The sequence below is a fragment of the Chiloscyllium plagiosum genome, unplaced genomic scaffold, assembly GCF_037043375.1.
Source record: "Chiloscyllium plagiosum isolate Xiang-an unplaced genomic scaffold, Cpla_swu_hap1 HiC_scaffold_48, whole genome shotgun sequence".
In the NCBI taxonomy this organism is placed as follows: domain Eukaryota; kingdom Metazoa; phylum Chordata; class Chondrichthyes; order Orectolobiformes; family Hemiscylliidae; genus Chiloscyllium; species Chiloscyllium plagiosum.
The window spans coordinates 15,147,351-15,159,850 of NW_028270186.1; the positions used below are offsets into that span (position 1 = coordinate 15,147,351).

General features: G+C 53.5%; 1 protein-coding gene across 1 annotated transcript in view; it reads left to right on the top strand.

Annotated features, from left to right (window-relative positions):
- Positions 1 to 12,500, top strand: part of LOC148135698 (ankyrin-1-like) — a 234,830-nt gene that overhangs the window by 217,391 nt on the left and 4,939 nt on the right. The window contains exons 3-4 of the mRNA XM_087984302.1: positions 9,359 to 9,457; positions 11,489 to 11,587. Of these exons, the coding sequence (XP_087840428.1) occupies positions 9,359 to 9,457; positions 11,489 to 11,587 (198 nt within the window). The remainder of the gene's footprint in view (positions 1 to 9,358; positions 9,458 to 11,488; positions 11,588 to 12,500) is intronic.

Sequence of the window (12,500 nt, forward strand, 5' to 3'; positions counted from 1 at the left end):
ACTGGAGAGAGAGAGACACACACTGGAGAGAGAGGGAGAGACACACTGGAGAGAGAGGGAGAGAGACACACACAAACACTGGAGAGAGAGAGAGACACACACTGGAGAGAGAGGGAGAGAGACACACACAAACACTGGAGAGAGAGAGAGACACACACTGGAGAGAGAGGAGAGAGACACACACAACACTGGAGAGAGAGAGACACACACTGGAGAGAGAGGGAGAGAGACACACTGGAGAGAGAGGGAGAGAGACACACACACTGGAGAGAGAGAGACACACACACTGGAGAGAGAGAGACACACACACTGGAGAGAGAGAGAGACACACACACTGGAGAGAGAGAGACACACACACTGGAGAGTGAGAGAGACACACACTGGAGAGAGAGGGAGAGAGACACACACACACACTGGAGAGAGAGACACACACAAACACTGGAGAGAGAGAGGGAGAGAGAGAGAGACACACAAACACTGGAGAGAGAGAGGGAGAGAGAGAGAGACACACAAACACTGGAGAGAGAGAGAGAGACATACAAACACTGGAGAGAGAGAGAGACACACACTGGAGAGAGAGACACTGGAGAGAGAGAGAGACACACACTGGAGAGAGAGAGACACACACACACAAACACTGGAGAGAGAGAGACACACACTGGAGAGAGAGAGACACAAACACTGGAGAGAGAGAGACACACACACTGGAGAGAGAGAGACACAAACACTGGAGAGAGAGACACACACACACTGGAGAGAGAGAGACACAAACACTGGAGAGAGAGAGACACACACACTGGAGAGAGAGAGACACAAACACTGGAGAGAGAGACACACACACACTGGAGAGAGAGAGACACAAACACTGGAGAGAGAGACACACACACACTGGAGAGAGAGAGACACAAACACTGGAGAGAGAGAGACACACACACTGGAGAGAGAGAGACACACACACTGGAGAGAGAGAGACACAAACACTGGAGAGAGAGAGACACACACACTGGAGAGTGAGAGAGACACACACTGGAGAGAGAGGGAGAGAGACACACACACACACTGGAGAGAGAGACACACACAAACACTGGAGAGAGAGAGGGAGAGAGAGAGAGACACACAAACACTGGAGAGAGAGAGGGAGAGAGAGAGAGACACACAAACACTGGAGAGAGAGAGAGAGACATACAAACACTGGAGAGAGAGAGAGACACACACTGGAGAGAGAGACACTGGAGAGAGAGAGAGACACACTGGAGAGAGAGAGACACACACACACAAACACTGGAGAGAGAGAGACACACACTGGAGAGAGAGAGGGAGAGAGAGAGACACACACACTGGAGAGAGAGGGAGAGAGACACACAAACACTGGAGAGAGAGAGAGACACTGGAGAGAGAGAGAGACACTGGAGAGAGAGGGAGAGAGACACACACTGGAGAGAGAGAGAGACACACTGGAGAGAGAGGGAGAGACACACACAAACACTGGAGGGAGAGAGAGAGACACACACACTGGAGAGAGAGGGAGAGAGACACACACAAACACTGGAGAGAGAGAGACACACAAACACTGGAGAGAGAAAGAGACACATACTGGAGAGAGAGAGAGAGACACACTGGAGAGAGAGGGAGAGAGACACACACAAACACTGGAGAGAGAGAGACACACAAACACTGGAGAGAGAAAGAGACACACTGGAGAGAGAGAGGGAGAGAGAGAGAGACACTGGAGAGAGAGAGACACACAAACACTGGAGAGAGAGAGAGAGACACTGGAAAGAGAGGGAGAGAGACACACAAACACTGGAGAGAGAGAGAGACACACTGGAGAGAGCGAGGGAGAGCGACACACAAACACTGGAGAGAGAGAGACACACTGGAGAGAGAGAGGGAGAGAGAGAGAGAGAGAGACACTGGAGAGAGAGAGACACACAAACACTGGAGAGAGAGAGAGAGAGACACTGGAGAGAGAGGGAGAGAGACACACAAACACTGGAGAGAGAGAGAGAGAGAGACACTGGAGAGAGAGGGAGAGAGACACACAAACACTGGAGAGAGAGAGAGAGACACTGGAGAGAGAGAGGGAGAGAGACACACAAACACTGGAGAGAGAGACACACACACTGGAGAGAGAGAGGGAGAGAGAGAGACACACTGGAGAGAGAGACACACACACACAAACACTGGAGAGAGAGAGAGAGAGACACACTGGAGAGAGAGGGAGAGAGACACACACAAACACTGGAGAGAGAGAGACACACACACTGGAGAGAGACACACACAAACACTGGAGAGAGGGAGAGAGAGAGAGGGAGAGAGACACACAAACACTGGAGAGAGAGAGAGAGAGAGACACACAAACACTGGAGAGAGAGAGAGACACACTGGAGAGAGAGAGGGAGAGAGAGAGAGAGACACACTGGAGAGAGAGAGAGACACACAAACACTGGAGAGAGAGAGAGAGACACTGGAGAGAGAGGGAGAGAGACACACAAACACTGGAGAGAGAGACACACACACTGGAGAGAGAGAGGGAGAGAGGGAGAGACACACACTGGAGAGAGAGAGAGAGACACACACACAAACACTGGAGAGAGAGAGAGAGACACACACACACTGGAGAGAGAGGGAGAGAGACACACACAAACACTGGAGAGAGAGAGACACACACACTGGAGAGAGAGAGAGAGAGAGAAACACACACTGGAGAGAGAGAGAGAGACACACACACACTGGAGAGAGAGAGACACAAACACTGGAGAGAGAGAGAGAGAGAGAGAGAAACACACACTGGAGAGAGAGAGAGACACACACACACACTGGAGAGAGAGAGAGACACACACTGGAGAGAGAGGGAGAGACACACACACTGGAGAGAGAGGGAGAGAGACACACACACTGGAGAGAGAGAGAGACACACACTGGAGAGAGAGAGAGACACACACTGGAGAGAGAGGGAGAGACACACACACTGGAGAGAGAGAGACACACACACTGGAGAGAGAGAGACACACACACTGGAGAGAGAGGGAGAGAGACACACACAAACACTGGAGAGAGAGAGACACACACACTGGAGAGAGAGAGAGACACACACACACTGGAGAGAGAGGGAGAGAGACACACACAAACACTGGAGAGAGAGAGAGACACAAACACTGGAGAGAGAGAGAGGGAGAGAGAGAGACACACACAAACACTGGAGAGAGAGAGAGAGAGAGACATACAAACACTGGAGAGAGAGAGAGACACACACTGGAGAGAGAGGGAGAGACACACACAAACACTGGAGAGAGAGAGACACAAACACTGGAGAGAGAGAGACACACACACTGGAGAGAGAGAGACACACACACTGGAGAGAGAGGGAGAGAGACACACAAACACTGGAGAGAGAGAGACACAAACACTGGAGAGAGAGAGACACACACACTGGAGAGAGAGAGACACAAACACTGGAGAGAGAGAGAGAGAGACATACAAACACTGGAGAGAGAGAGAGAGACACACACTGGAGAGAGAGAGAGAGAGACATACAAACACTGGAGAGAGAGAGAGAGACACACACTGGAGAGAGAGAGAGAGAGACACTGGAGAGAGAGAGAGAGACAGAGACACACTGGAGAGAGAGAGAGAGACAGAGACACACTGGAGAGGGAGAGAGAGAGAGACACACACTGGAGAGAGAGAGACACACACACAAACACTGGAGAGAGAGACAGAGACACTGGAGAGAGAGAGAGACACACTGGAGAGAGAGGGAGAGAGACACACACACTGGAGAGAGAGAGAGAGAGACACTGGAGAGAGAGGGAGAGAGACACACACACTGGAGAGAGAGAGACACACACTGGAGAGAGAGAGAGACACACTGGAGAGAGAGGGAGAGAGACACATACAAACACTGGAGAGAGAGAGAGAGACACTGGAGAGAGAGAGAGGGAGAGAGACACACTGGAGAGAGAGAGACACACAAACACTGGAGAGAGAGAGAGACACTGGAGAGAGAGGGAGAGAGACACACAAACACTGGAGAGAGAGAGAGACACTGGAGAGAGAGAGGGAGAGAGACACACAAACACTGGAGAGAGAGAGAGAGACACACTGGAGAGAGAGAGAGAGACACACACACACAAACACTGGAAGGAGAGAGAGACACACACTGGAGAGAGAGGGAGAGAGACACACACAAACACTGGAGAGAGAGAGACACACACACACACTGGAGAGAGAGAGAGACACGCACTGGAGAGAGAGGGAGAGACACACAAACACTGGAGAGAGAGAGAGAGAGACACACACACAAACACTGGGGAGAGAGAGAGAGACACACACACACAAACACTGGAGAGAGAGAGAGACACACACTGGAGAGAGAGGGAGAGAGACACACACACTGGAGAGAGAGGGAGAGTGACACACACACTGGAGAGAGAGAGACACACACACTGGAGAGAGAGGGAGAGACACACACAAACACTGGAGAGAGAGAGAGAGAGACACGCACTGGAGAGAGAGGGAGAGACACACAAACACTGGAGAGAGAGAGACACACACACAAACACTGGAGAGAGAGAGAGACACACACACACAAACACTGGAGAGAGAGAGACACACACACTGGAGAGAGAGGGAGAGAGACACACTGGAGAGAGAGGGAGAGAGACACAAACACTGGAGAGAGAGAAAGACACACACACTGGAGAGAGAGAGACACACTCACTGGAGAGAGAGGGAGAGACACACACAAACACTGGAGAGAGAGAGACACACACACTGGAGAGAGAGAGACACACACAAACACTGGAGAGAGAGAGAGAGAGACACACAAACACTGGAGAGAGAGAGAGAGACACACTGGAGAGAGAGGGAGAGAGACACACAAACACTGGAGGGAGAGAGACACACTGGAGAGAGAGAGAGAGAGACACACACTGGAGAGAGAGAGGGAGAGAGAGAGAGAGACACACTGGAGAGAGAGAGGGAGAGAGAGAGAGAGACACACTGGAGAGAGAGAGACACACAAACACTGGAGAGAGAGAGAGAGACACTGGAGAGAGGGAGAGAGACACACAAACACTGGAGAGAGAGAGAGAGACACTGGAGAGAGAGGGAGAGAGACACACAAACACTGGAGAGAGAGACACACACTGGAGAGAGAGAGGGAGAGAGAGAGAGAGACACACTGGAGAGAGAGACACACACACACAAACACTGGAGAGAGAGAGAGACACACACTGGAGAGAGAGGGAGAGACACACTGGAGAGAGAGGGAGAGGGACACACACAAACACTGGAGAGAAAGAGAGACACACACTGGAGAGAGAGGGAGAGAGACACACACACTGGAGAGAGAGAGAGACACACACACTGGAGAGAGAGGGAGAGAGACAAACACTGGAGAGAGAGAGACACACACACTGGAGAGAGACACACACAAACACTGGAGAGAGAGAGAGAGAGACACTGGAGAGAGAGAGAGGGAGAGAGACACACAAACACTGGAGAGAGAGAGAGAGAGAGACACACAAACACTGGAGAGAGAGACACACACACTGGAGAGAGAGAGGGAGAGAGAGAGAGACACACTGGAGAGAGAGAGACACACACAAACACTGGAGAGAGAGAGAGAGACACTGGAGAGAGGGAGAGAGACACACAAACACTGGAGAGAGAGACACACACTGGAGAGAGAGAGGGAGAGAGAGAGAGACACACTGGAGAGAGAGACACACACACACAAACACTGGAGAGAGAGAGAGACACACACTGGAGAGAGAGGGAGAGACACACTGGAGAGAGAGGGAGAGGGACACACACAAACACTGGAGAGAGAGAGACACACACACTGGAGAGAGAGGGAGAGAGACACACACACACTGGAGAGAGAGAGAGACACACTGGAGAGAGAGAGAGACACACACAAACACTGGAGAGAGAGAGGCACACACACTGGAGAGAGAGGGAGACACACACTGGAGAGAGAGAGACACACACACTGGAGAGAGACACACACACACTGGAGAGAGAGAGAGACAGAGACACACTGGAGAGAGAGGGAGAGAGACACACACTGGAGAGAGAGAGGCACACAAACACTGGAGAGAGAGAGAGACAGAGACACACTGGAGAGAGAGAGAGACACACACAAACACTGGAGAGAGAGAGAGACACACACACTGGAGAGAGAGAGACACACACAAACACTGGAGAGAGAGACACACACAAACACTGGAGAGAGAGACACACACAAACACTGGAGAGAGAGGGAGAGACACACACACAAACACTGGAGAGAGAGACACACACAAACACTGGAGAGAGAGGGAGAGACACACACACAAACACTGGAGAGAGAGGGAGAGACACACACACAAACACTGGAGAGAGAGAGACACACACACTGGAGAGAGAGGGAGAGACACACACTGGAGAGAGAGGGAGAGACACACACACAAACACTGGAGAGAGAGGGAGAGACACACACACAAACACTGGAGAGAGAGAGACACACACACTGGAGAGAGAGGGAGAGACACACACACTGGAGAGAGAGAGAGACACACACACTGGAGAGAGAGGGAGAGACACACACACACAAACACTGGAGAGAGAGGGAGAGACACACACTGGAGAGAGAGGGAGAGACACACACTGGAGAGAGAGGGAGAGAGACACACACAAACACTGGAGAGAAAGAGAGACAAACACTGGAGAGAGAGGGAGAGAGACACACACACTGGAGAGAGAGAGAGACACACACACTGGAGAGAGAGGGAGAGAGACACACACAAACACTGGAGAGAGAGAGACACACACACTGGAGAGAGAGGGAGAGAGACACAGACACACTGGAGAGAGAGGGAGAGAGACACACACACACACTGGAGAGAGAGAGACACACAAACACTGGAGAGAGAGAGACACACAAACACTGGAGAGAGAGGGAGAGAGAGAGACACACAAACACTGGAGAGAGAGAGACACACAAACACTGGAGAGAGAGGGAGAGAGAGAGACACACACAAACACTGGAGAGAGAGAGAGACACACACACTGGAGAGAGAGGGAGAGAGACACACACACAATGGAGAGAGACAGAGACACACTGGAGAGAGAGAGAGAGAGAGACACTGGAGAGAGAGGGAGAGACACACACAAACACTGGAGAGAGAGAGAGACACATACTGGAGAGAGAGAGAGAGACACACACACACTGGAGAGAGAGAGACACACACACTGGAGAGAGAGGGAGAGACACACACAAACACTGGAGAGAGAGAGAGACACATACTGGAGAGAGAGGGAGAGACACACACAAACACTGGAGAGAGAGAGAGACACATACTGGAGAGAGAGAGAGAGACACACACACACTGGAGAGAGAGAGACACACACACTGGAGAGAGAGGGAGAGACACACACAAACACTGGAGAGAGAGAGAGAGACACACTGGAGAGAGAGAGGGAGAGAGAGAGAGACACACACTGGAGAGAGAGAGGGAGAGAGACACAAACACTGGAGAGAGAGAGAGAGAGAGACACAAACACTGGAGAGAGAGAGAGACACACACACTGGAGAGAGAGAGAGAGACACACACACACTGGAGAGAGAGGGAGAGAGACACACACACTGGAGAGAGAGAGAGAGACACACTGGAGAGAGAGACACACACACAAACACTGGAGAGAGAGAGAGACACACACACTGGAGAGAGAGGGAGACACACACACTGGAGAGAGAGGGAGAGAGACACACACACTGGAGAGAGAGGGAGAGACACACACAAACACTGGAGAGAGAGAGACACACACAAACACTGGAGAGTGAGAGAGATACACACTGGAGAGAGAGGGAGAGACACACACAAACACTGGAGGGAGAGAGAGACATACACTGGAGAGAGAGGGAGAGAGACACACACTGGAGAGAGAGAGAGAGAGACACACACACACTGGAGAGAGAGGGAGAGAGACACTGAAGAGAGAGAGGGAGAGAGAGACCCACTGGAGAGAGAGGGAGAGAGAGAGAGACACACTGGAGAGAGAGGGAGAGAGAGAAAGAGAGATACACACTGGAGAGAGAGAGAGAGACAGACAGACAGAGACACACTGGGGAGAGAGAGAGACAGAGACACACTGGGGAGAGAGAGAGACAGAGACACACTGGAGAAAGAGAGAGAGAGAGACACACACACACACACTGGAGAGAGACACACACACACACTGGAGAGAGAGAGAGACACACACACTGGAGAGAGAGAGAGAGACACACACACTGGAGAGAGAGAGAGAGACACACTGGAGAAAGAGAGAGAGAGACACACACACTGGAGAGAGAGAGAGACACACACACTGGAGAGAGAGAGAGAGACACACTGGAGAAAGAGAGAGAGAGACACACACACACACTGGAGAGAGACAGAGACAGAGAGAGACACACACACTGCAGAGAGAGAGAGAAGAGAGAGGTGGTTTCTGCTCAACTCTGTTTTGAAACTGCACTGCTCCCCACCTCCTTCTCCCAAACGATGACCTCTCATTGGAGATTGCCTCACATGGGGAAAACACCCTCCCTCCATCTACTCTGTATTTTAGCGCCTTCCGTCCCTCAGTTGGATCCCCACTGCCCCATTCCTCTGAATGGGGCAGGTGCTGGCAGGTGGGACTAGATTGGGTTGGGATATCTGGTCGGCATGGACGGGTTGGGCCGAAGGGTCTGTTTCTATGCTGTACATCTCTGTGACTCTTTTGGGCTGAGTACCGAGCTCAGCACCTTCAGATTGTGAAGTTACACCTCACCCTGCCCCCACCCCCATTGCTTACAGCATCACACGTTCCATTCTCTGTCATGTCCTCTCTCTCTCTCTCTCCCTCTCTCCCCTCCAATTGGGACAGTCCCCCCGCCCCAGTACTGCACAAACACTGCTCCACTTCACATCAGCTCTGGTAAAGAGTCATCTGCACTCGAAATGTTAGCTCTCTCGTGCTCTCTCTCTCTCTCTCCCCGTGGATGCGGCCTGAACTCACTGTGACCTCCAGCATTGGGCTGTTTTCAATACAAGTGAGGTGTCAAGCAGGGAAACTTCCCTGTGGACATGATCCCTCTGTGGTTTGGAGTCTCCACGCATGTCTCTGTGGTGTAGCCAGTGCTGAGACTGAGGTGGACGATGGAGAGAATTCCCTGTGGAAGTGATCTCCAGCACTCTGACCTCGCTGGTTTCCACTGAGATTGGCCTGGTCTCTGGGACTCTGCTGTTTGTTTCTCCCCTCCGTGCTGTCCCCCCCCCCCTGTCCTTGCTCACTCGCTGAGTCCACCTCCCGTTCTAACCCTATCTCTGTGTTTGATTGTTCACAGAACGGACTCAATAGCCTGCACCTGGCCTCGAAGGAAGGTCACGTCAAGATGGTGTCTGAGCTTTTACACAATGGCATTGCCCTGGAGACTGTCACCAAGGTGAGACTGAGGGTGAGGGGGTGTGCGGGGGGGGAGGCCAATCGGGAGATACCAGGCACAGTACGTCAGTGACAGCAGTGAAGACAAGCCAGTGCCCTCTGGCCTGGCCTTTACCCACCCGTACTGTCACTATCACAGCACACTCTCTGAACCAGTGCACTCTCCCTGTGACCACTCCATTTACCTTCACTTCCATGACATCTCGTGTTACCATCATTCCCCACCCTCTGGCCCCTATCCCACACCTTCCCAGCAAACCATTCCACCTATCCCACTCCCTCCTGTCTGTCCGTCCTCTCTCTGCGGCTTCTGAAGGGTTTGATTGACCGTAAGCGAGTGTTTCACCCTCCACACCCTCCACAACACTCAGGGCTGAGTGCTTTCAGAGTTCATTCACAGCTGACAGTGTGCAGTGCAGCAACATCAATGCAGAGTGTGTGTGTCTGTGTCTGTGTGTGTAAATGTCTATGTGTATATGTCTGTGAGTGTGTGGGTGGGTCTGTGTGTGTCTGTGTCTCAGTGTGTGTCTGTGTGCATCTGTGTCTGGATGTGTGTGTGTATATATGTCTGTGTCTGTGTGTGTAATTGTCTGTGTGTCTCTGTCTGTATATGTCTGTGAGTGTGTGTTTGTATATGTCTGTGTGTGTGGGGGGGTCTGTGTGTGTGTGGGGGGGTCTGTGTGTGTGTGGGGGGGGTTCTGTGTGTGTGTGTGGGGGGGGTCTGTGTGTGTGTGTGTGGGGGGGGTCTGTGTGTGTGTGTGTGGGGGGTCTGTGTATGTGTGGGGGGTCTGTGTATGTGTGGGGGGTCTGTGTGTGAGTGTGTGGGGGGGGTCTGTGTGTGTGTGTGGGGGTCTGTGTGTGTGTGGGGGGGGTCTGTGTGTGTGGGGGGGGTCTGTGTGTGAGTGTGGGGGGGGGTCTGTGTGTGTGTGTGTGGGGGTCTGTGTGTGTGTGTGGGGGGTCTGTGTGTGTGGGGGGGGTCTGTGTGTGTGTGTGGGGGGGGTCTGTGTGTGTGGGGGGGGTCTGTGTGTGTGTGTGTGTGGGGGGTCTGTGTATGTGTGGGGGGGTCTGTGTGTGAGTGTGTGGGGGGGTCTGTGTGTGAGTGTGGGGGGGGGTCTGTGTGTGTGGGGGGGGTCTGTGTGTGTGTGGGGGGGGGCTCTGTGTGTGTGTGTGGGGGGGGTCTGTGTGTGTGTGTGTGGGGGGGGGGTTCTGTGTGTGTGTGTGTGTGTGTGTGGGGGGGTGCTCTGTGTGTCTGTCTGTGTGTGGGAGGGGCTCTGTGTCTGTCTGTGTGGGGGGGCTCTGTGTGTGTGTGTGGGGGGGGGCGGCTCTGTGTGTCCTGTGTGTGTGTGGGGGGCTCTGTGTGTCTGTCTGTGTGTGGGGGGGGGGGCTCTGTGTGTCTGTCTGTGTGTGGGGGGGTGCTCTCTGTGTCTGTGTGTGTGTGGGGGGGCTCCGTGTGTCTGTCTGTGTGTGGGGGGGGCTCTGTGTGTGTTTGTGGGGGGGGCTCTGTGTGTGTGTGTGTGGTGGGGGGGGCTCTGTGTGTCTCTGTGTGTCGGGGGGGGCTCTGTGTGTGTGTGTGGGGGGGGCTCTGTGTGTGTGTGTGGGGGGGGCTCTGTGTCTGTGTGTGTGTGGGGGGGGCTCTGTGTCTGTCTGTGTGTGGGGGGGGCTCTGTGTGTGTGTGTGTGGGGGGGGAACTCTGTGTGTGTGTGTGTGTGCGCGTCTGTGTGTGTGTATATCAGAGCATTTCCTGTTCTGGTGAAGGGCACTCCTCAGGAAGATGTGACTGGCTGTCCTGTTGTCCCTGCTGTCCGGGAATAGAGTGTCGGGCGGAGAGGGAACTGGTTATCGAGCCCATGTGCTGATATCTGGGGGTCAGCTGTGGTTGGGGGGCTTCACCTTTGAGCTGTGCTGTCGCTCACAGCTCCTGCTGTTGACCAGGCTTGGGAAGCCTCAGTGTTGGTGGGTGTCCCTTGTTCCCAGCATCCCGGCCTGGCTGTTTCTGGGAATAACAGTGTGTGTCTACACTTGTACCTTGCAGAAGGGGAACACAGCGCTGCACATCGCAGCACTGGCCGGACAGGATCAGGTCGTCAAAGAACTCGTTCACTACGGAGCAAACATCAACGCTCAGTCTCAGGTAAGGAGCGGGTATGTGAAAGGAATGGGGCCAGACTCCAGGCTTCAGGGGGGACATGGGCCTGCACTCCCTCCGTCCTCATCTCCCTCTCTGCCCATCTCCCTCCCCCTCACCCCCTGTCTCCCTCACTCTCCCCTCCTGTGCCTCCCTCCATTGTTTGTACTCTGACTGGGGATGAGACACACTGAGTTCAGGGTTTTCCCAGGTATCTGCCCAGCTGTCCCAGCTCCAGGAAACCTGGGCAGTCCCACACCCAAGGAGAACTGGAGAGAACAGATTGCGGGACCTGTCCTGTCTCCCTGGGAGATACCGTCCAAGTGCTCTGAAGATTGACTGGATGGGAACATCCCATCACACCCTCCGAGTTGGGGTTCCCTCATGGACTGGAGTATTCAGCCCCAGCCAGTCTGACTGGGAGTTGCCCCCCCCCCCCCCCACCCCCAAGGTCCTTTCCCATGAATCCCCATTCTCTCAGTGTGGGAAGCAATGCCTGGGTTCCCCTCTGCTCCACATCTCATCCCTTCAACATTTCAACTCCCCCCTCCCACTCTGCCGAGGACATGGAGGTCCTGGGCCTCCTTCACCGCTGCTCCCTCACCACCAGACATCTGGAGGAAGAACGCCTCATCTTCCCCCGCAAACACTTCAACCCCAGGGCATCAATGTTGACTTCAACAGCTTCCTCATTTCCCCTCCCCCCAATTTACCTCAGCTCCAGCTTTCCAGCTCAGCACTGTCCCCATGACTAGTCCTACCTGTCAATCTTCCTTCCCACCGATCTGCTCCACCCTCCTCTCCGACCTATGACCTTCCCCCCCTTCCTCCATCCACCTATTGGACTCCCAGCTCCCTTCTCCCCAGCCCTCACACCCCCTCCCATTTATCTCTCCACCCCCAAGGCTCCCAGCCTCAT